At 32.2% G+C, this 21,352-nt stretch overlaps 2 protein-coding genes across 2 annotated transcripts; both read left to right on the top strand.

Annotated features, from left to right (window-relative positions):
- The first annotated feature begins 663 nt into the window (after positions 1-663).
- Positions 664-6,875, top strand: LOC134707964 (uncharacterized). The gene is made up of 4 exons (XM_063568149.1): positions 664-1,128; positions 1,882-2,076; positions 3,427-3,817; positions 6,111-6,875. The coding sequence occupies exons 1-4, from the start codon at positions 825-827 to the stop codon at positions 6,112-6,114; spliced, it is 894 nt and encodes a 297-aa protein (XP_063424219.1). The 5' UTR covers positions 664-824; the 3' UTR covers positions 6,115-6,875.
- A 2,251-nt stretch (positions 6,876-9,126) lies between these two features.
- Positions 9,127-12,556, top strand: LOC134707962 (uncharacterized). Its single transcript, XM_063568147.1, has 3 exons — positions 9,127-9,438; positions 11,040-11,234; positions 12,157-12,556. The coding sequence occupies exons 1-3, from the start codon at positions 9,159-9,161 to the stop codon at positions 12,549-12,551; spliced, it is 870 nt and encodes a 289-aa protein (XP_063424217.1). The 5' UTR covers positions 9,127-9,158; the 3' UTR covers positions 12,552-12,556.
- Positions 12,557-21,352: the final 8,796 nt, after the last annotated feature.

Below are 21,352 nucleotides of genomic sequence, written 5' to 3'. Positions count from 1 at the left end.
TTAACTTTGGAGTAATCGATATTTCTGATGGTTTTAGTATTTCACGAATAGAGTAGCCACAAATAATGAATTCCATGTTTGTTCATTACAAATAAACTCATCATAGATACCAGGACTAAATTTAGTATACGCCAGACGCGCGTTTCGACGGTCTACAAAAGACTCATCAGTGACGCTCGAATCCAAAAAAGTTAAAAAGGCCGAATAAAGTACGAAGTTGAAGAGCATTGAGGACCAAAATTCCTAAAAGTTTTGCCAAATGCAGCTAAGGTAATCTATGCCTGAGGTAGAAACTCCTTAGTATTTCAAAAATTTCAAAAAATTTTAAACAGTAAATCTATAGATATAATCATATCAATGACAATTCATGTCAGCACAAAAAGTGTAATGATGAACTGACCCTTCCCTCACCTAAAAAAAAGAAAGAATTCCCTTATATGTATGGCCTCTATCTAAATAATTTAAAAGCGTGTATTTGTTATTTTTTTCCCCATATCAAACAGAATGAAATAAAAAATATAATCATATAGCTCTCTGTGTACAAGTAGTTCGTCACTCCCTTGTCACTGTAATTATAAACCGACATATAGATACTATAGTATCCTTACGTCAGGTTCGTTTCCCATAACAAAAACAGGAAACCAAACACCATTTGCATAATATTTTTAACTGGATTTTTCTGCTGTCAAATTATTTGAAAGTTTGCCTTTGCATAATCTAGGGATGACGTGACGATTTCAATTCTATATAAACAAGCTGTTGTGTAATATACATAGTAATGTGTCATGTTGGTGAATGCACATTTCAGAAGGTTCGATCTTTAAATGATGAAGTTCTTTTGCCATGTTTGCGTTGTACTATTCCTGCAAACATTGTCATTTATAGGGGGTTATGGTTTTAATCGTATGCCAAACTTCTTTGATTACCCAAGGACAACCAGATTGAATGTTTCATATTGTCAAAATATTGCTAACAGCTTAGTTACCAGCGATGATTGTGGAGCCAAAATTGATTGTAGGGGGACTGCACGCTTTGTTTCTTGTCTTCACCGTTACAGTGGTTCAAAACTGAATGGTTCGACGTGTTCAGAAACCGCAAGATCTGAAGAATGTTCAAGACAATTACAAGGTAAGTTAACAAAACAAAACATGAATCATGAGACATTTTTTTTAAAGAAAAAGATAATAAATGTATAGAACTTGCATATGTAATAGATAATCACAGAATATTAGGAAAGAGGCGTCATTGTTATTAATAAACTCATCACAGCTACCAGGACTAAATTTTGTATATACGTCAGACGCGCGTTTCGTCTACAAAAGACTCGAAGCCAAAAAAGTTAAAAAGGCAAAAAAAGTACGAAGTTGAAGAGCATTGAGGACCAAAATTCTTAAAAGTTTTGCCAAATCCAGCTAAGGGAATCTATGCCTGAGGTAGAAAAGCCTTAGTATTTCAAAAATTCTAAATTTTGTAAACAGTTAACATGGTTAATTTATGAATATAACCATATAAATGATAATTCATGTCAGCACAAAAAGTGCTGACTACTATATGGTTATCATCCAAGTTATTATATCAAGCTTAAGAATGGTCCACAAAATGTTCCCTTGATATCAAGTTTGAACATCAATGGATATATACATGATCTTTGTATCGTAAATTAGTATCTTGTTATGAATGAGTTTTTTGCATCAAACACGTCAAACAAACATCTGATAAAAAAGGAAGACATAGTTATTAGACCTGGTTGTTATTAGTATACTTTTGATTTGTTCATCCCAGAATGTGTGCAATCAGCAATTGAGAAACCTTTTATCAAATAATTACACCTATGGCACCGGGATTTATTCCTTTTAAACTGTAATGTTTTTTATCTTCCAGAAAGACAACAAACGTGTTCAAAGAAAAAAACGGGCTTACTTCCAGATTCGAAATTGTGTCATCTGTATTACGACTGTTCTAACCCTGTGAGATCGAAGATTTGTCCGTATCCGAAATTATTCTCAACAAAGACGAACACATGTCGAGACTTCATGAATGTCAAGTGTGGATCTAGGATAGAGTTTAAATCTTACTGTAAGTATGTCAAACATGGAGCTGTACTCCATTTTCTACTTTATATGATTGTATTTCAAGAGATTTGACAAACGTATAATACAAACATATTTTAAGAATTATTACCTTCCGGTTGTTGTAGTTCACCACAAGACAAGCAAACGCATGTTACGTATAGCAATTTACATAAAATATCATAAGATTTACAGGCATAATAAGTTTGGTTTGCGAAAATCAACAACAATCTTATAGTTTATTTGACATACCCAAACATGATACAAGAACACTAATATGCAAATTTAGAATAAGTGATCATTCCCTCGCTATTGAAACTGGAAGATATAAAAAATATTCCACGCCCTCAAAGACTTGTAATAAGTGCAAAGTTCTAGATTATGAATCCCATTTCTTTCTAATATGTAAAATAAATGATAATTTAAGACAAGTCTTTTTAATGATTAAAAAACTCAATACAAAGATTTTTCTTATAATGAAATGAAATATATACATAATCCAAACACTAGTCAGCAAGTGAAATATTAAGGCTCCTTTATTAAAAAGTATATGGAACTGAGGACAGGGGGCACTTTAGGTCATTTGTTGTGTTTAATGTTTTTGTATATTTTTATTTTTTATGTCAATTTTAATGTCGTCATTATATTATTGTTATTATATGTAATTGTCATGCATTTGGCCCTCTTATAAGTGTAATTTGTGCGTTTTAAAAATAAAGAAATTATAACATACTGCAGTAAGTTTGAAGACAGTTTTAAACACTAAATACTAAGTAAACCATTCGAAGTTCTACACATATTTTAAAGTTACCAGTTGAATGTCATATGCTGTCTAATGAAAAAAAAAGAATAAATTTTTGGACTCTCCAAATATGTCAAATAAAAGTTAAACTTTCTTTATTAATCCTATTCAAAAGGTAAATACACTAAGTAATTTACCATAAAATATTCGGAGCTATGCTTGCTTGATATGTCTTGTTATTGCAACACACACTGTAAGCTAAAACCTTTCTGTTCCGTATACAAAATAAAACATTGACCAGTATTATCTGTGTAATCAATTATGACACTTAATTTGACAAGATAATAAGTTTAATATAAAGAATGGTGCGGATCTAAAATATAAAAAGCGCTTTCGAGAGGGTCGCAACAAACACTGTCAGTTTTACGCGATGAAACCCCAGGACATTCTCTTCTTAAACCTGTCATGGTACATTGAGAAGGCTGACTAAATTTGTGTTAATTGTATACTAGTAATGTGATTTCGTTGACTTTTTGTTTTAAAAAATTAAACGACATATTTTGTTAAAATACTATAATGATCACTTATGATTAAATTATTATTTGTTTATACTAGGTCAATACTATCCACCCCAACATGGGGTTCGAGGCCCACCCTGTGAGTTATATCATCCAAATTGTGAAGGGTATCCAGACGGAGCCAATCCCCATACAGAGAAAACTGGAGCAGGATCGCCTTGGTACATGCTTTGCAAGGGCGAAAGATTTATAAAAGAAGGACTCTGTCCAAACGCCAGATATGGTTTCAACAAAAAGACATGCCAGGTCGTTGAATGTAGCCGGAAGATAAATAAGTATTACCCTACTCTAGGATGTAGGGGATATATCTGGTGTTACTATGGGAGACAATTCCGATACAATTGTGCTATTGGAACTTTGTTTGATTTCACACGACAGAGTTGTCAGCATGCCTACGATGTCTGTAAACCTTGTGGAACCCAGTCATGGTAAGCTTAGCATAACATATAGACCAAAACACATGCAGAATAGGTTAATAAAAAACCAGGACCCTTTACCGCTTTTCAAGGATACCATACCTATATATAACATATGCACATCACAATGATGAGTAGCTATAATGATTCACCAATTTTTGGAATATACGGTGAATTTTACGTACTAGATCACCTCTGTATTTTGGTATGGTTTGTGTTTTTAGTCTAGTTTTTTCTTGGTGTGATTTGTATATTATTGTTTGTCTTTCATTCTGTTTCCCTTTTGCCATGACGTTGTCAGTTTATTTTTGACTTAGTATCTTTGCCTCTCTCGCATTTCAATCATGAACATGATAATCAGTATGCATGTTAGTCGTATTCTCTATTTTTTTCTATAGACATACTACTTGTTGATTTGTTTCATCAGACTATATATAACCGTCTAGAAAAAATTAAAACAACACTTTATGAATTTCATGTGTTCGAAACACTTTTCTGGATTTAACTACATTAGGAATACTCATAGCTGTATATTCAAAAGCCAAAGATGTATAAAAACTGAAACACTAGAAGCGTTATATGACAGAAATCGGACATATCTAAAACATCTAAGGTCAACATTACACGACTAAGTTGAAGACAAAACTTTACGACAAAAGAGATGATTTCAGCTTTTCAATTGTGAACTTTCCATTTCTAAGTAGCAACATTCCAGCTGCACCTGCATACGGGGTATATATCTCTCAATTGATACGATATTCCCGTGCTTGCATTTCCTATAATGATTTTCTTGATAGAGGGTTACTGCTCACAAGGAAGCTATTAAATCAAGAGTTCCAAATGGTGAAGTTGAAATCATCCCTTCGTAAATTTTACGGACGCCATCACGAGTTGGTTGACCGTAATGGAATAACCATTTCACAAATGATATCGGATATGTTCCTCACGTCGTAACTACAATCCCCTTCCCTTTCATGAATTTGACCTACCGAATTAGACTATTTACCGGATTTGTAATCACATAAGCAACACGACGGGTGCCGCATGTGGAGCAGGATCTGCTTACCCTTCCGGAGCACCTGAGATCACCCCTAGTTTTTGGTGGGGTTCGTGTTGTTTATTCTTTAGTTTTCTATGTTGTGTCATGTGTACTATTGTTTTTCTGTTTGTCTTTTTCATTTTTAGCCATGGCGTTGTCAGTTTGTTTTAGATTTATGAGTTTGACTGTCCCTTTGGTATCTTTCGTCCCTCTTTTTTTGAATCTTAAGTTTCTTAATAGTTCATAAATTCATAAACGGACAATTTAAGAAAGGTTTGTTTAGCTAACAATAAAACCAGATTCAGCCCACAATTGTTTCTTAAAATGTCCTGTAAAAAGTGAGGAATATGGCAGTTGTTAACGAATAGTTCATTCTATGTATGTTGGCGTTTGTTTGTGATGCTCTTAAGTGTTCCTGTTGTTCATTTCCCCCCAATCTTATAGTTGATTTGTTCCCTCATTATATGTTTGTAACCCGGATTGGTTTTCTCTTAATTGATTTATGACTTTTGAACACCTGTGTACTTCTGTTGCCTTTATTTGACAAATTAAGTCAGAACCAAAGTACTGACTACTGAGTTGATGATATCCCGGGGACAGATAATCCACCAGAATGCTGTACAAATGAAATAAAACTAAGGTAAAAATTTCGGATTTACTTTCATCAGGAACGTTTAAAGCTAAATATTTGAAAGCCAATGTTGTTTAAAAACAAAAACAGCTGAAGAGCTGTATAAAAACATAGGCAAATTCATCTAAGGTCAGCTCTGCATTAGGAAGTTGAAACCTTTTTTTAACCTGACAATTTATAAATTTATCAACATATAATTTAGGAAAGGGTTGTTATAAATCAAACCAGCACCGAAGTACTGACCACGTTGATTGACAATCCACCAGCAGCGATTTCGACCCAATGCAATAAAAATGAAAACAACACTGTATGTGTTGTGTGTCTCCGAATCGCTTTTCCATCGTTACCTTCATCAGAACAATTATCGTTTTTATTTTTGCTGATTCCGTATCTGAACAGAAGACATGTTAAATTTACCTGGTTAACATATCACACATAACATTTAATTAATGCTGTACTATTAAAGACCGATACATAAAATAAAGACTGTTAGTGAATATATTCTTTTTTAAACCTTTGTCTATTGATCCGCATACAAGTTTGTCAATGACAATTATATCCTATTTGTTTATAACGAGTGTCAATATTCCACGTAATACTAATCTATTTTATAGTCGAGTTTTTTTTTCTTTCAGTTGAAAACCAGAATAAGACAGAATCAGGACGATATTTCCTAATCTCACTCTGCCGAGGAAAAAGTTTTCGTGAATATCTTTTCATCTCTACTACAAGATTTTAAGAAATGCGACAAAACTGTCATCTTTAATTTTACACTTATATCTTTATTGGTAAAATCCTCCAGCATTATACATATTCTAAACAGAGGAATTTTAAAAATATACAATAAAAATGTTTATTCAATATATGTTATATACATTTTTAGTAATTAGCACAAACATTTTTGTAGACATTTTTTATACATTAAATGGTATACGATATTTTTTATTAGTTTCCACAAAAATAAAATGAATCTAGTTTATCTGCCCAATTCCACCCAATATCTCCTGGCATCCCATACCTGTTGATGTTGTTTCAGACTCAATAACTACAATTTCTGATACCCTTTCATTTTTTTTTATCAATCAGTTGCATAAACAAGAAAAAAATATAAAAATGATATCAAGGAAAGAAAGAAAACCCCAAATAATGATGGAAACCGAAATAAGATTTTGCTAAAAATTAAAATAAATATATGATGAAAAAGAAATAATTTTATTTTCTCTTTTAATACATATTATGATATATCATACTAGATATAAGTTTTAAGTAACTCCTTTGTATCACAAGGTTAGAATTGATATCTGTAGTTTAAAATGTGTGATATATATATAAAGGTTGTTCATTGGTTTTTTTAACTTACACATGTTATATAACTTGAATAAAGACATACTCTATCTCTACTTTTAAAGTTGTTGTCGATATGAATAGCTTACACAATGATATATAAATCGAAACTAACTCAAATATAAAAGTCTTACAATGATGTCATTGTGCACAAAGTATCAGTTTGACTGTACCAATGTTGGTTTATATATCCGTATGGACGTTCTTTTTTAACAGTATGCATAGTAGGCATGTATTATTGTACAGTTGTTCTAAAAATGTGAAGGAATAGAGCAAAACATCAGTTGTTCTATTTTATTGAAGTGAAGTTAAGAAAAGATAAAAGTAAAAACACAAAAATACTCAACTTCGAGGTAAATTCAAAAAGGAAAATCAAAAATCAAAAGGCAAAATCAAAAGTCCAAACACATCAAACGAATGGATAACAACTGTCATATTCCTGACTTGGTACAGGCATTTTCTAATGTAGAAAATGGTGGATTGAACCTGGTTTTATAGCTACCTAAACCTCTCACTTTTATGACAGTCGCATCAAATTCCATTACATAAGAATTGGTGTTATTAAGGTACATGTATTCCTCATTACAAAATCCTGGTTAGTTTTAAGTAGGCTCAAACCTAATTTTTATGATTCACTATTGAATCAACATTTAATATTTGGTATACTTTAGAAAATAAAAATTCAGCTACAAAAAAAGACACTGAACGAATATTTTGTCTAAAAAGAAAAACAAACGAAGGTAAAAATCTTGCAAAATAGGCAAAAATACCGAAGTCCATAGCAAATTCAAAAAGGAAAAGTGGATAAAAACTGACAAACTCAAACGGTATCAATCAACGGAACGACTGGAAAACAATTGTCATGTTTCTGCCTTGGAATAGACATTTGACCCAAAAAAATTCGAAATAATCTACAATAACAGAAAACTAATTTATACCTAATTCTAATTAACGTGCTTCTTTCGCTTTATGAATAAACCCATGCTCTAAATCCAATAATTTTGTTTTGTACATGCGTAAATCGACTACTGCAGAATAATGAATTTTATCAAATTGGTATGCATTTAATATGTTTCTTTAACTTAAAACACTTCAAATCTCTTAAACGATGCACATTTTGCTACTAATTCATTTATTATGACTGTGTTGCATTCCGAAATTGACATATTTGACCTAGATACGACAACCGTTCATGCTGGCTGTTCAAATACTCCTCATCTGAAATCAGCCGTTTGCTTCTTTACAAACAGAAAAGGGTGATTCATGGAAGAGCCTTCACAATTGCTTTACCCTTATACACATCGGACATAGAAATTACCTTAATTGTCCTAATCAGAATCTAACTAATTGATGCAATAGCCCTCACTATCGCTCGGGCAAAAATAATCACGAATATAATGCCTACCCATGTTAAAACTACAATAAAGTATAGCTAGCAACAATTATTTCTTAAACAATTGATGAAAAAAATACGGCTGACAGCACCCAATAAAAGCCACTAAATTACATGCTTTTGACAGACTCGTGAAGAATGAAAAGTTCATATGATATATCAATGGTTAAGATATTAAAAGAAAAAACATGGTAGTAGACTCACCAAAAGCTAATGAAAAACAAGATTAGCGGAGTATACTAAAAGTATTATATTTGAATACAAGTCGGTCAACAGAGTCGAACAATTCCATGGCCAGTTTCGCTTTGCTCTGATGCAAAAGATCATTAACTAGATTTTAGTAGTTGGAAAAATATCAAAACGTATCTTTTCGATTTGAACAACAAAATTCAACCCTTCATTTGAATAGCCCCTCATTCCCAGGTAAAAATATCATAGATGTGTACGTTTTTATATTTTATTTTTAACATTTGTACAAATAGAGATTTTTTAATTTTCTAAAGAAAATCAAATACATATGAGGAGTTGGATTGGGTTATTAGTAAATGAGGGGTAGGTAAGTTGCAGTCAGGGGGAGGGACACAAAAAGATATGGAACAGAAAGAAAAATCGATAATAAATCGGGGGAAGAGGTTAAAATAGGAAAATAATGTAAAGTTCATTTGACCGATTGTCTTCTAAGAATGATAAAAAGGTAATAGGACTAAGGTAGTAGGGTCAGGAATTTAAAATGACAGATTCCTGTTTACCCTCTCAGATAATGCGCTGTTTATAAATCGATTTTTATGGATTTATCAATGCTGTAAAATTCGTTGAAAGTTCGCAATTCCTTAATCTATGGATGACGTGACTATTTCAGTTCTATATAAACAAGCTGTTGTGAAATATACATTGTAATGTGTCATTTTTGGTGAACGTACATTTCAGAAGGTACGATCTTTAAAAGATGAAGTTGTTTTGCGCTGTATTACTCATACAAACATTTTCTTTGTTATTGGGGATTTGTTCTTCCTATATGTTCTTGAATCCAAGTGTAGTTAAATTAGATTCTTCATATTGTAAACATATAGCAAAAAATGGTATGGTCACGAGCGACGATTGTGCAACATCGATTGATTGTAGAGGGACTGCTCGTGTCTATTCCTGTCGACATAGGAATGATTTACAGCTATCTGGTTCATCGTGTGTAATGACCACTAGCTCTGAATGTTTACGGAAATTACAAAGTAAGTATTAAAGCATCAATACAAGTAATAACACGTCATTGGCAATTTAACGTATTCAATAAAAATTAAATACCAAAATAAAAAGAGAAAAAGAAAAATTGATCTTAGCATCCAATGATGGATAGCAGCACAATCTTTTTTTCGATAAACATACATATTTTATTACCTCTTTCAAAGCCAATAGGATGTTCAACGTATTTAAGATATAAAATGTAAAATCAATGAAAAAATTCTTGAAGGTATATCGACCTTTCTAAAAAAATAAAACCATGGAAAATCGACTACTAGTACTAGAATTATGAATTGTCGATTGCTTAATGTGCTTTGACAAAATAATACAGAGTAAGTCCAAGTGTTGAGTGAATCAACATTCAATCATGCTAATAATTATACAAGATACATATCATGTACATGGTAATAAAACAGACACAACAAAAATGGAAGAGAATACGTTTAATCTAGTGTCACAGGCACAAGGAGAGAAAAAGGTGAGGGGGGCATAAGGACCTACGCTTCCTATATAATATAAAGGCCTCCTTGTATCTTTATATAATAGTCCTTGGCTCCCCTTATTTTATTAACTTGAGTCTACATTGTTAAAATTTGTTGAAAAATCACATGGTCTTTGGTTTAAGTTTAAGTTGCAGATTATGACAATGCTATAATGGGAGTGGCCACCTCAATAGAAACTGATATATTCTGATCAATTACAGAAGAAAACAACTCTATACGCTCAGCATATTGAGGGTCACGCCCCTTACCTACAATCCGGTGTCCGTCCTTAATGTTGTTTAATATTCTATTATTCCGAAGATGCGTCTTAGTTAATGTCATAATATCTTCCGAGATGCTCTGGTCTGAGCTCCCCATACTTTGCTTTCCTATTATATTGCACGCCTTGCTAAATATCAGATATCAGCAGTCAATAAACTCGAAAAACAAAAGAAAACATACGGTTCATATTACAACCATAATTGCTATAACAATAGATTATAGAAAAGGAAGAGATCTTGTAATAATATTAAACTGAAGTGCATCAGATTTTATGATTTTTCTTTTATCTTAACTAGCTGTTCTTTATTTATCAAAACATATAATGAATTCAACTACATCAATGCAAATGGTATCGTGAATAAACTCATCATAGATACAAGGATTGAAAATTTAGTTTTGCGCCAAACGCGCGTTTGGCTCGAATCGACGCAGCAAATTGATAGCAAATAATCAACCTAAATGATAAACGAGTACATATGTAGAGAAAATGGATGACTGCATATGTAATTGTAATTGAGGAATATTAATGGATAACAAAACATTTTTTTAAATAATTTTCAGTCAGCTGAGTTGTATTGAATAGCACACTATACATCACGTACTTATTGTTATAATTTATCTCATTTGGAATTTTAAACAGTAAATGTCTATATATGTTAGAACATAAAATAGTCATAAATGTTGGTAACTAATAATAAAAATTGAAAAAGGAGTTCCAATATTATATCAAACAGTCACTGTGGTGCATTTTCTTAGTTTTTTATTATTTATTAATTATACAGATATATTACGTATGGAATAGCATAGCATTTTTTTTTACCTTCCAGAAAGGCAACAGGCATGTTCCACGAGGAAATCGGGTTTACTTCCGGATTCTGGATTTTGTCATCTGTATTACGACTGTTCTGATCCTGCTAAATCGAAGATTTGTCCGTATCCGAAATTATTCTCAACAAAGACGAACACATGTCGAGACTTCAAGTATGTCAAGTGTGGATCCAGGATAGAGTTTAAATCTTACTGTACGTATGTTGTGCTGAATTTTCTTGGTTTTTTTATATTATTTCTTTATAGTTTCAATTTATTCACAAAATGTCAAATAATTGTGTTATGTTAATCCCAAGCATGACTATCGATTGTGCATAAACGCACTTGTTTGGGTAGGAACATTAATCCGATCATTACATTTTGACACTCGACGTTCTTGGCAAAAAAAAAAATCAAATTTATTAAGATGAAATGTCCTCAGAAATAAATAAAGGTCGTGAACTCGTTACAAATAACAACGAAAAAGAAGAGTATTAATGCATGACACAAAATCATAATATTCATTTGACAAAAAAGTAGTGACACAACATTTTCATTAAAATAGCTACATTGCCTTTTTCACGTTACACTGTATCACGGATATATATGGATTTTTGAGTTTTGAACAGCAGTATACTACTGCTGCCTTTATATATGTATTGCAAAATCTTATACCCTATTGTTAAAAAATATCTTCCTGCCAGGCCTATAAGTAGGAGGTACATCAGTCTGAATTAAAAAAAAGAGTCAGGAGAAACTCAAAGGATAATCAAAATTAATTTTTCGAAGAGAAACAACAACACCATAGCAAAAATCGAAAAAAGTGAGCATAGATAACTATATATGAAAATAGAAGATATTGTATGACTGTCAATTAACAACTATAAGCCAACATACGGCCTTTGACAATGAGCAAAGCATACACCGCCTAGTCAGCTATATTAGGCCCCGACAGAGTAACAGATACTTGAACAAAATTATGGGCTGAATCTAGGTACTAAGAATGGTAAACAGATCCTACTTAACAGGCTAACTCAATCGGATATTATCATGAATGACATTCTCATTTAATCTTTATATACAAAGAGTTGTCTTAAAATCACTTCTAATTATTTTTTCATTATTTGATTTTCTCAGGTCAATATCGTTCCTATCCTGGCGCTGGAAATATTGGCCCACCCTGTGAGTTGCATCATCCAAATTGTGAAGGGTATCCAGATGGTGCCAATCCTCACACAGAGAAAACTGGAGCAGGATCTCCTTGGTACATGCTTTGCAAGGGCGAAAGGTTTATAAAGGACGGAATCTGCCCAAACGCTAGATATGGTTTCAACAAAAAGACATGCCAGGTCGTTGAATGTAGCCGGAAGATGAATAAGTATTACCCTACACTAGGCTGCAGGGGATATATCTGGTGCTACTATGGTAGACAATTTAAGTACAACTGTGCTGTCGGTACTGTATTCGATTACAGATATCAGAGTTGCCAGCATGTCTACGATGTGTGCAAACCTTGTGGAACTAAATCATGATAAGCTTAACATAACGAAATGTTTGCTTCGCAACACTGTGGGGTCTTACTATTAGTTTCAGTCGACATTAACTCCATCTTGATATTATTACTTATTACATATAGCTTCTGATGGTTGCTGTAAAATGCAGCGGAGATACATCAACTGCCATTGGCTTAATAAGATCTTTGTCCTTGACCTTCTTTTGTTAGTTAAGGTGGTACCCAAAACCTTGACTAAAATTAATTTGGCTCGTTTAATTTTCATAAAATTATGAAGAAATATTTACTTTGACCATTTGAAAAAAATGTAAAAGTTTCAAAAAACTTCCTCGAAAAAAAATTGTTGAATGCATAGCAGTTTGAAAAATACTAATTTTGATCATTGAGAAGCTTAATATTTACTTAACAATACAATGTGATTAAAATATTTATCTTATTTTACATAGTTATCTCCCTGTAGTGTAAGGTACCACATTAATCGTTGGCAATCATACCACATCTTATAATTTTTTTAATACTAATTGATCATTACTAAACGCTATTTTATTCTTTTTTTTATATTTTAGTTGATATTCACAAGAAGAAGCAGGACGATAACTTGATCAAACTTTGCTGACGTTTTTGTTTTTACGACAAGATATTAACAAATACGACAAAACAGTTTACTATAGATTTATACATCTTTAATTATCTCTAATAAAATGTAATTATACATAGATACAGAAAATAAAAATCTTAATATTCCTGTGGTTAGCTAAATGAATCTTTTGAAAATAAAAATTTAACATACCAAGTTTTCTGTTTTCATCGAAATATTTACAGTCAAAAAAATGAAACAACACGATATACATAAATTCATCATAGATACCAGGACTAAATTTAGTAAACGCCAGACGCGCGTTTCGTCTACAAAAGACTCAGCAGGGACGCTCGAATCCAAAAAAGTTAAAAAGACCAAATAAAGTACGAATTTGAAGAGCATCGAGGACCAAAATTCCTAAAAGTTTTGCCAAATACAGCTAAGATAATCTATGCCTGAGGTAGAAAGTTTATGTGTCTGAAGAGCTTTTGAAAATTAACCTTCACTAGTTACGCTCAATGCTTAATATTTGAAATTCAAGACTGTATAGGGGCCGAAAACGTTAGAAAAATATCAACCAAAATGGACTTAAAATAGCCAAATCCATCGAAGACTAAATTTTTCTCAGTTTTGAAACCTTAGTTTCCGTAAAATTTCAAAATTTCAAAACGGGCAATAGTTACCAAAGGTCCAAGGATTTTAATTTAGTATGCCAGACGCGCGTTTCGTCTACATAAGACTCATCAGTGACAATATTAGATAATTTGTTATGAATCATGTCAGTACCGAAGTCATGACTACTGAGCAGATGATACCTTTGGGACTGCTTGTCCATCATCAGATGTATATGAATGTCATCTGTTCGAGGCGCTATTCTGGATTTATCTTTACCAGTAACTCTCAAGTCGAATATTTGAAAGCCAAGGATGTATAAGGACCAAAAGCTATAAAGAACTATTAATAACAAAGAACCTGAAAGCAGCCAAATCCATCTGAGGCCAACTTTGCCTGAGGAAGTTGAAACCTAATGTACGATGGCATTTATGGGCAGTATTTGTTTTTGCTTCATAGGACACAAAACTGTTTTTTTTTCTATCTGACCTATCCAGGAGAAAGCCTTTGATTTGTGGTCCTTAACAAATCAACAGAAAGTTTGTCCAAATAGATATTTAATAAGATGTGGTGTGAGTGCCAATGAGACAACTCTCCATCCAAATAACAATTTAAAAATTAAACCGTTATAGGTTAAAGTACGGCCTTTAACACGGAGCCTTGGCTCACACCGAACAACAAGCTATAAAGGGCCCCAAAATTACTAGTGTAAAACCATTCAAAGTATGTTAAGGTAAACCCCTTTAAAAACAACCAAAAGTTTAAAGTTCTATTTACACAACTGCCATATTTCTGACTTTGTACATATTTTTCATTATGTTAAAAATGGTGGATCAACCCTAGGTTATAGCTAGTTACACCTCTCACTTGTATGACCGTCACACAGAATTCTATTAAATTGACAAACAAAACAAACAGACATATTATTTTTATGATTTTGTACATTGTGTCATATATCAAATTTATTCATACTTGTGATAATATTTCTTTTGACTGAGTTAAGTCATTTAAATTAATATTTTATAGTATGTCTTTCTATGTTGTGATGTTACACTATTGTTTCGGGTAATGGTGAAGTTGGTACCTTTTTGTTGATTTGGTTCATACGTGTTTCTCGTTTTTTTTTATGTAGATTATACTGTTGGTTTTCCCGTTTGAATGGTTTTACACTAGTAATTTTTGGTCCCCTTTATAGCTTTCTGACCGGTATGAGCAATGGCTTCCTGTTGAAGACTGTACTTTGACTTATAATAGTTTTTCTTTTACAAATTGTGACTTGAATGGAGAGTTGTCTCATTCGCATCCCTACCACATCTTATATGTCTATATAATACCGTACAGCGGGTATTAGGTTATAGTTTTGGCGGTTTCAACACATTTATCAATACCTTTGCATATTCACTTATTAATTGGCGGAATTTATTTTGGCGATTTTGTTCTATCCGCGAAAATAAGCGAAAACACCCCGATGTTACTTGTGCATATATCATACAAAAATGCTTGTGTGAATAGAATATCTTTTTATGTAATGCACCTGTTTCTATTCATTTTTTCCATTAACTATATGGAAAAGTGACTTATAAAGTCAACTATGTTCAGTGCGAAATGTTTTGGTCAATCAATGACTTTTATGCACTTCAACAAATAGAGCAGTTTTTGAGTCTAATAAATTCCACACGTGTAACCTTTCAAGGAAGAAATTGAGTGCATCGCATTTTCTTAATTATCGATAACATATTTATTTCTTAAAGAAATCATTACTGAGGTGGGTTTTTTAACAAACATATCTTGTAAATTCTCGGCTATATGTTTTTTGGTTTCTATTTCATTACTTTTAGTAATATAATACAAAATGCGACCTTGCAAGGAATTAGCTATGTTCTTCGGGTGATGAATAAGAGATTGAAAGGAAAGCGTAACATATCATAGCTATCATTTTCGTAAATTATATTTAACGACATATTTGATGACATGATTTGACCACTATTATACAAAAGAACTAATTTAAGTCAAAATTCAATCATGTTATACAGATTAAAGCATCGAAATATGAAATGTTGTATCTATGTTGACATATCTTATAGTAACATACTCAATCGGGACTTGAATGCCCATACTGTCAGACCATCCTTTTGTACTTTCTTCGCCCCTTCGTGACATGTTCCCAAGTCAAAAACTTGTCCTAGCCAAAAGATTCTTAGACACACCAATAAGCAACGAATCAGAACGAAATGTTGTTAAGTAATAATTTAAAGATGGTGTAAACTTCGGCTGAAACTTATAGCTTCACACTGTTTGCGAATCATCTACGTGCTAAAATTCAATTCTAAAATCGCTCTTTATCAACTGTAGTTATTTCATTTTAATATGATGATAAAGGAGGCTTTAGCAAGTTTGTTATTATCATCATTGAAATGATATTTTTGATATGACAACAAGAAAATTATGGTGAAATACTTTAGAGTGATAATTTATTCATATACAATTCCGTTAACGGTACTGTGAATATTGTGTTAGGAACCGTGACGTTTTCAAGTTTCCTAACGCCACTGAAATGAATCAATTTTGTAGAAAAGAATATTTACAGGTAAAACATTTTGGAAATTGTGCATCAATAGTTTACATATCATAATTATTAAAGATAATATAAACAGTTTTAATTTGAAAGGTCGAATCCTGTCCTTTGCTACTTGGTTTTCTGTAATTTCTGATTGTTCTGATTAAACCCTCTTTGATAATTGAAGCTGTTGCACGTTGAGTGATGTACGTTTCCTGTGAAAAAAAGTAACGACCCTTTTGCAGTGATTCATCAAATTATATGAAACCTTAAAAGTAATATGATATATTACCATTGCTGCAATTGTTCCGTTTCGTAAGATTATTCGTACGTTACAACCTTTTAAAAGACAATGTTAATAAGAAAATTTTGTATTATGAAAATTAAAGTATAATTATGATATAACGATCTATGATCTTTAATTGGCTGCAAATCTCTATTTCTCTTATGTTTCTCTGTCTATGTTTTGTTGTTTTTAAATCTTTTAATGATCCTTTAAAGAAAATTTTTTTTTTTAATTTCTTATCTAGTTGCAAGGCTACGTGAGAATATATTAGACCATAGTACAATTTGGATAATGTTTTATAATTTGAAAAGACTACATCACGAAAAGCACGATAATGTACCTGGAAAATTAATGATAAAATATCAAAATAAAATGAATGAATAATGATGCCAATTTCAATAATCAAAAACATTCTGCTAGTACGAAAATGAGTGACCATTTGGTTTTAGAGTTACGAAAAAAAGGACATTTGAAAACAAAACTTGACAAAAAATGGATATTTCCCGCTTCCAAATTGTAAAAAAAGAGACATTTTGTCAACTCAAAACAATTGTCTGATCGGTCATTGAGAATTTTCGAAAAATAATAAAAAAAATAAAAAATAAAAGATAATGTTGATGAAATTTAAAATCAATAACCCTTGAGAACAAAAACAAATACATTGATATTGTTTTTAAAGTTATGCATAAAAATTATCTCAGGAAAGTATGTCGTCGACTGTTTTCATAAAGAAAGAAAATAAGGCGTGATAGGAAACGATGTCTACGTTCGATTTGTTTTCAAAAATACATTTCATGTATAGAATAACGTGTATGCACCATGATGAAGATACATATGACTCATTAGAAAGGTATTGTACTGATCCAAACACTTCATTTCGTAGATATGTGGATTCTTAATGTTATCATATTACCATATATCATATACATGATATAAAGGATATAAAAATCATGTGCAGCGAGCTGATGCACAAAATTTTTAATATTAGATTGTTCAAGCCTATACCAATCAGTCATAAATTTGATTCTCCCTGTTGGCTCACTGTTGTTTCAATTTTGAGTGTTGACATTTGTTACTCTTTCTTAGCACATGCGTTGAATGACTGATCTCCAACTTATGGTTAAAATAAGGTCGCCTGAATACGAAATCGAACGAGGCTGACTTGAAAGCTTGTATTGGCAAAATTAAACAAAACCGACTGCTAATAGCGAATTAATATTTCAATATACCACTTTTGTTAATGTGTGAAACATATATTTTTCCCTATTTGTAGGTGTCTAAAACAGAAATAATTTTGTACTCGTTATAAAATATTTTTAACGAAGCCTCGTGTTTTTCTTCCTGGTTCTAAGGCTCGTCCAATTAAGTCTGTTAACGACTGTTAGGTGAAAAAAGGATTCAATAACAATTCATTCAATAACAATACAAACACATAATCAATTGCTTCAGTCCACGTCATTATACTATATTGAATAGTTATATCATTAGCAATCATATTACACCTCCATATGCGTAATGTAGGCAAATGATTTGTTGAACGATTGTTATCACATTGTGTTATACATATGCTATGATATATGTTATATTCCCGACACTCGTCACTTTTTGTTTAATATGTGAACAACTAAACATGTTGGTAACTTTGAATACTTCAGAAAACAGTTCTTCGATCTTTTCTCACAATGATATTTCTGTTATCAACTGGATAAATTTTCCATTTTCAATAATTTCATTGTTCGAAAACGTCGTTACGTTCTGTATCTTCATCAAAACCAAAGAACTCTATGGCAGTTTGTATTATAGATTTGTATTTACTATAAGCGGTCTTCATGCAATATTGGTAGCAACCTTTGCTTCGGATTTCATAACCGCTTTGGCCAATACAAATGGATCAAAATATCACTGTATTATACTTGACACCATTGCAGCTTCCACGTACGCTGCCTCGTCATTCCAACTTGCAGTAATAGCCGCCGATAGATTTCAAGCCTCGTTTCCAATGACCACAAGTTTATTACAGAAACGTCGTGTGATAATGGGATATTTTGTGTTAACCTTTGATATAGGCCTTGTGATAAGTGTATGTTCGTCAGCCGTTTACTTTGGAAACATGGATAATACAAACTGTCTTGTAACGAGCATTCAAGTAAGTGTCGCACAACTACAAGGAGTATGGACACTTTCATGTATATTCATAGCCGCAATTCCATTTTGTTTTGCTACACTTTATCGGATTAAAAAAACTCTAAAAACAATAGGATTGGCGACTAATGTTTTAAACGTACGACCACTCAACGGGTTGTCGTGTCCCGCAACGTCTGTACAGCGTGCTTTTAAGAAAAAAATACAGGCATACAAGGCGATATGTCTTCTTGTTTCTGTTCACGTTAGTTCACATCTTCCTTTGTTAACTTTCATGCTTATTAATTCTGGCAGACCAGACTACTTTGAAACATTATATCAGATCAGTTGGACAACAATATTAATACAGACAATTTTAGATCCGGTTATAATTTTCTACACAAGTCATCTTTTTAGGCAACATGTATGTTGCTGTTAAAAAAAAAGCAGACAAACGCATGGACAGAAGACATGGAAAAATTGACTTATAAATGTAATCAGTCAGTAAGGCTATTTATTTTATATTTATTATTATGGTACCATTATGTACCCAATTGTTGATATCAAATAATCAGTTTGTAATAACACTATTGATATCGTTTCTGTTTCTAAGAAAATCACTTTCGAATAAACTGATTAGTTTTATTCTTGTCTTTTTATTCAGCAGTTGAGTCTTTGTATTACATTCACCTAAATTATCATTTGACATTTTCTTTGTCTTTATATATTTGTAGACTATGGTGAAGAGTTTAATACAATACCAATCATACAACATCTACCGTAATTTTATTACAAAAGAACACACAACTTTGCACCTGTTAAATTCAAATATGTAATAAAATATAAGTCTATAATTACTTTTAGATATCAATAGGATTGGACATTGATATAAAAAAAGGGGCTCCGTGTACTCGATTTCTAGCTCATATAAAAAAAAAGGAAAATCATGATCAAATTACAATACAAAAAAATGCATAGTTGCTTCAATCCTCACCATTGTATCGTTGAATAACTGTCTCATTAACACTCATGCTACACCTCTTTATTAAACATCGTACAAATATGCTGGTTGAAAATAGTTTTTACAATATTTTTTTCTGTAATGATATTTTTCCAAAAAATGTTGGCGTTTTCTGGTGTAATATTAAGTTGAGAATGGAAACGGGGAATTCTCAAAGAGACAACACCCCGTTCAAAGAAAAGAAAACAGCCCTATGCCATCAATGGGTCTTCATTAAGGGGGAACACACACAAAAGGGGGTGTCCGCATGCCCATTAGCAATAAAGTTTAATGAAAAATGAATGTCATTCTCCACTTCGAAATAAAGGCAACAGAAGTATACCGCTGTTCGTTTCTGTTTTCTCTTATTTTTGAGATAAGACGTGGCACGGTACTTGTCTATCCCATATTCATGTATTTGGTTTTGATGTTATATTTGTTATTCTCGTAGTGTATTGTCTGTTGCTTGGTCCGTTTCTGTGTGCTGTTGCGTTTCGGTGTTGTGTCGTTGTTCTCCTCTTATATTTAATGCGTTTCCCTCAGTTTTGGTTTGTTGCCCCGATTTTGTTTTTTGTCCATGGATTTATGAGTTTTGAACAGCGGTATACTACTGTTGCCTTTATTTATTCGAAACTCATAAAACGATAAAAAAAAAAATCCGGGTTACATTAAAAAAAAAGTACACAAAGGAAATCCTTTAGTATTGGCAACGAAATTCAATCCATGCATTTATAATTTAAAACAATGCATTAGTAAAGATTGGGATCTACTAAAACAGGATGCAGTATGTAACAAACTATTTTCAATTAAACCAATAATATTTTTAAAAAAGCATAAACATATAGCAGATGTGTTGACAACGACAAAATGGAAATAAACAGATAGGTAAATACCTGATGATGTTGGAACTTCAATGCTCAAACCCATTCATAAATGTTACATTAGCATATAATACAAAAACCACCGAAACACTAAATTAGTGTTGGATTGATGTAAAACAATTGCTAGTCTTGTAATACTAGCATCGTGAGATAAATATAACTTCAATTAAATACTAATAGTATGTATACGGAGTCTTCCGAATAGTTATCAAAGGTACCAGGATTATAATTTAATACGCCAGACGCGCGTTTCGTCTACATAAGACTCATCAGTGACGCTCAGATCAAAATAGTAAAAAAGCCAAACGAATACAAAGTTTGAAGAGCATTGAGGACCCAAAATTCAAAAAGTTGTGCCAAATACGGCTAAGGTAATCTACTCCTGGGGGTAAGAAAATCCTTAGTTTTTACGAAAAATTCTATGTTTTGTTAACAGGAAATTTATAAAAATGACCATATAATTGATATTCATGTCAACACCGAAGTGCTGACTACTGGGGTGGTGATACCCTCGGGACGAAACGTCCACCAGCAGTGGCATCGACCCAGTGGTGTAAATAGTTATCACATTTAATAGCTATCGGAATTCTGATTGATTTTGGAATGCAGTATACAATTATAAATAAATTATTTAACTAAAATCATGAAATCAAAAGTTATATCAAGATATCAAGTTTTCTATACATTGTTTTTACATTGTTACGAATAGCACGTGTAGTCATGCCTGTTGTATGCTGCTGACAGTAATCAAAGTTATAACTTATGTATGTTTATGAAGCATAT

Source organism: Mytilus trossulus, chromosome 2 (genome assembly GCF_036588685.1).
Source record: "Mytilus trossulus isolate FHL-02 chromosome 2, PNRI_Mtr1.1.1.hap1, whole genome shotgun sequence".
In the NCBI taxonomy this organism is placed as follows: Eukaryota; Metazoa; Mollusca; class Bivalvia; order Mytilida; family Mytilidae; genus Mytilus; species Mytilus trossulus.
The sequence above is the reverse complement of the archived record's forward strand: the minus strand, read 5'-3'. Positions and strand labels throughout refer to the sequence as shown.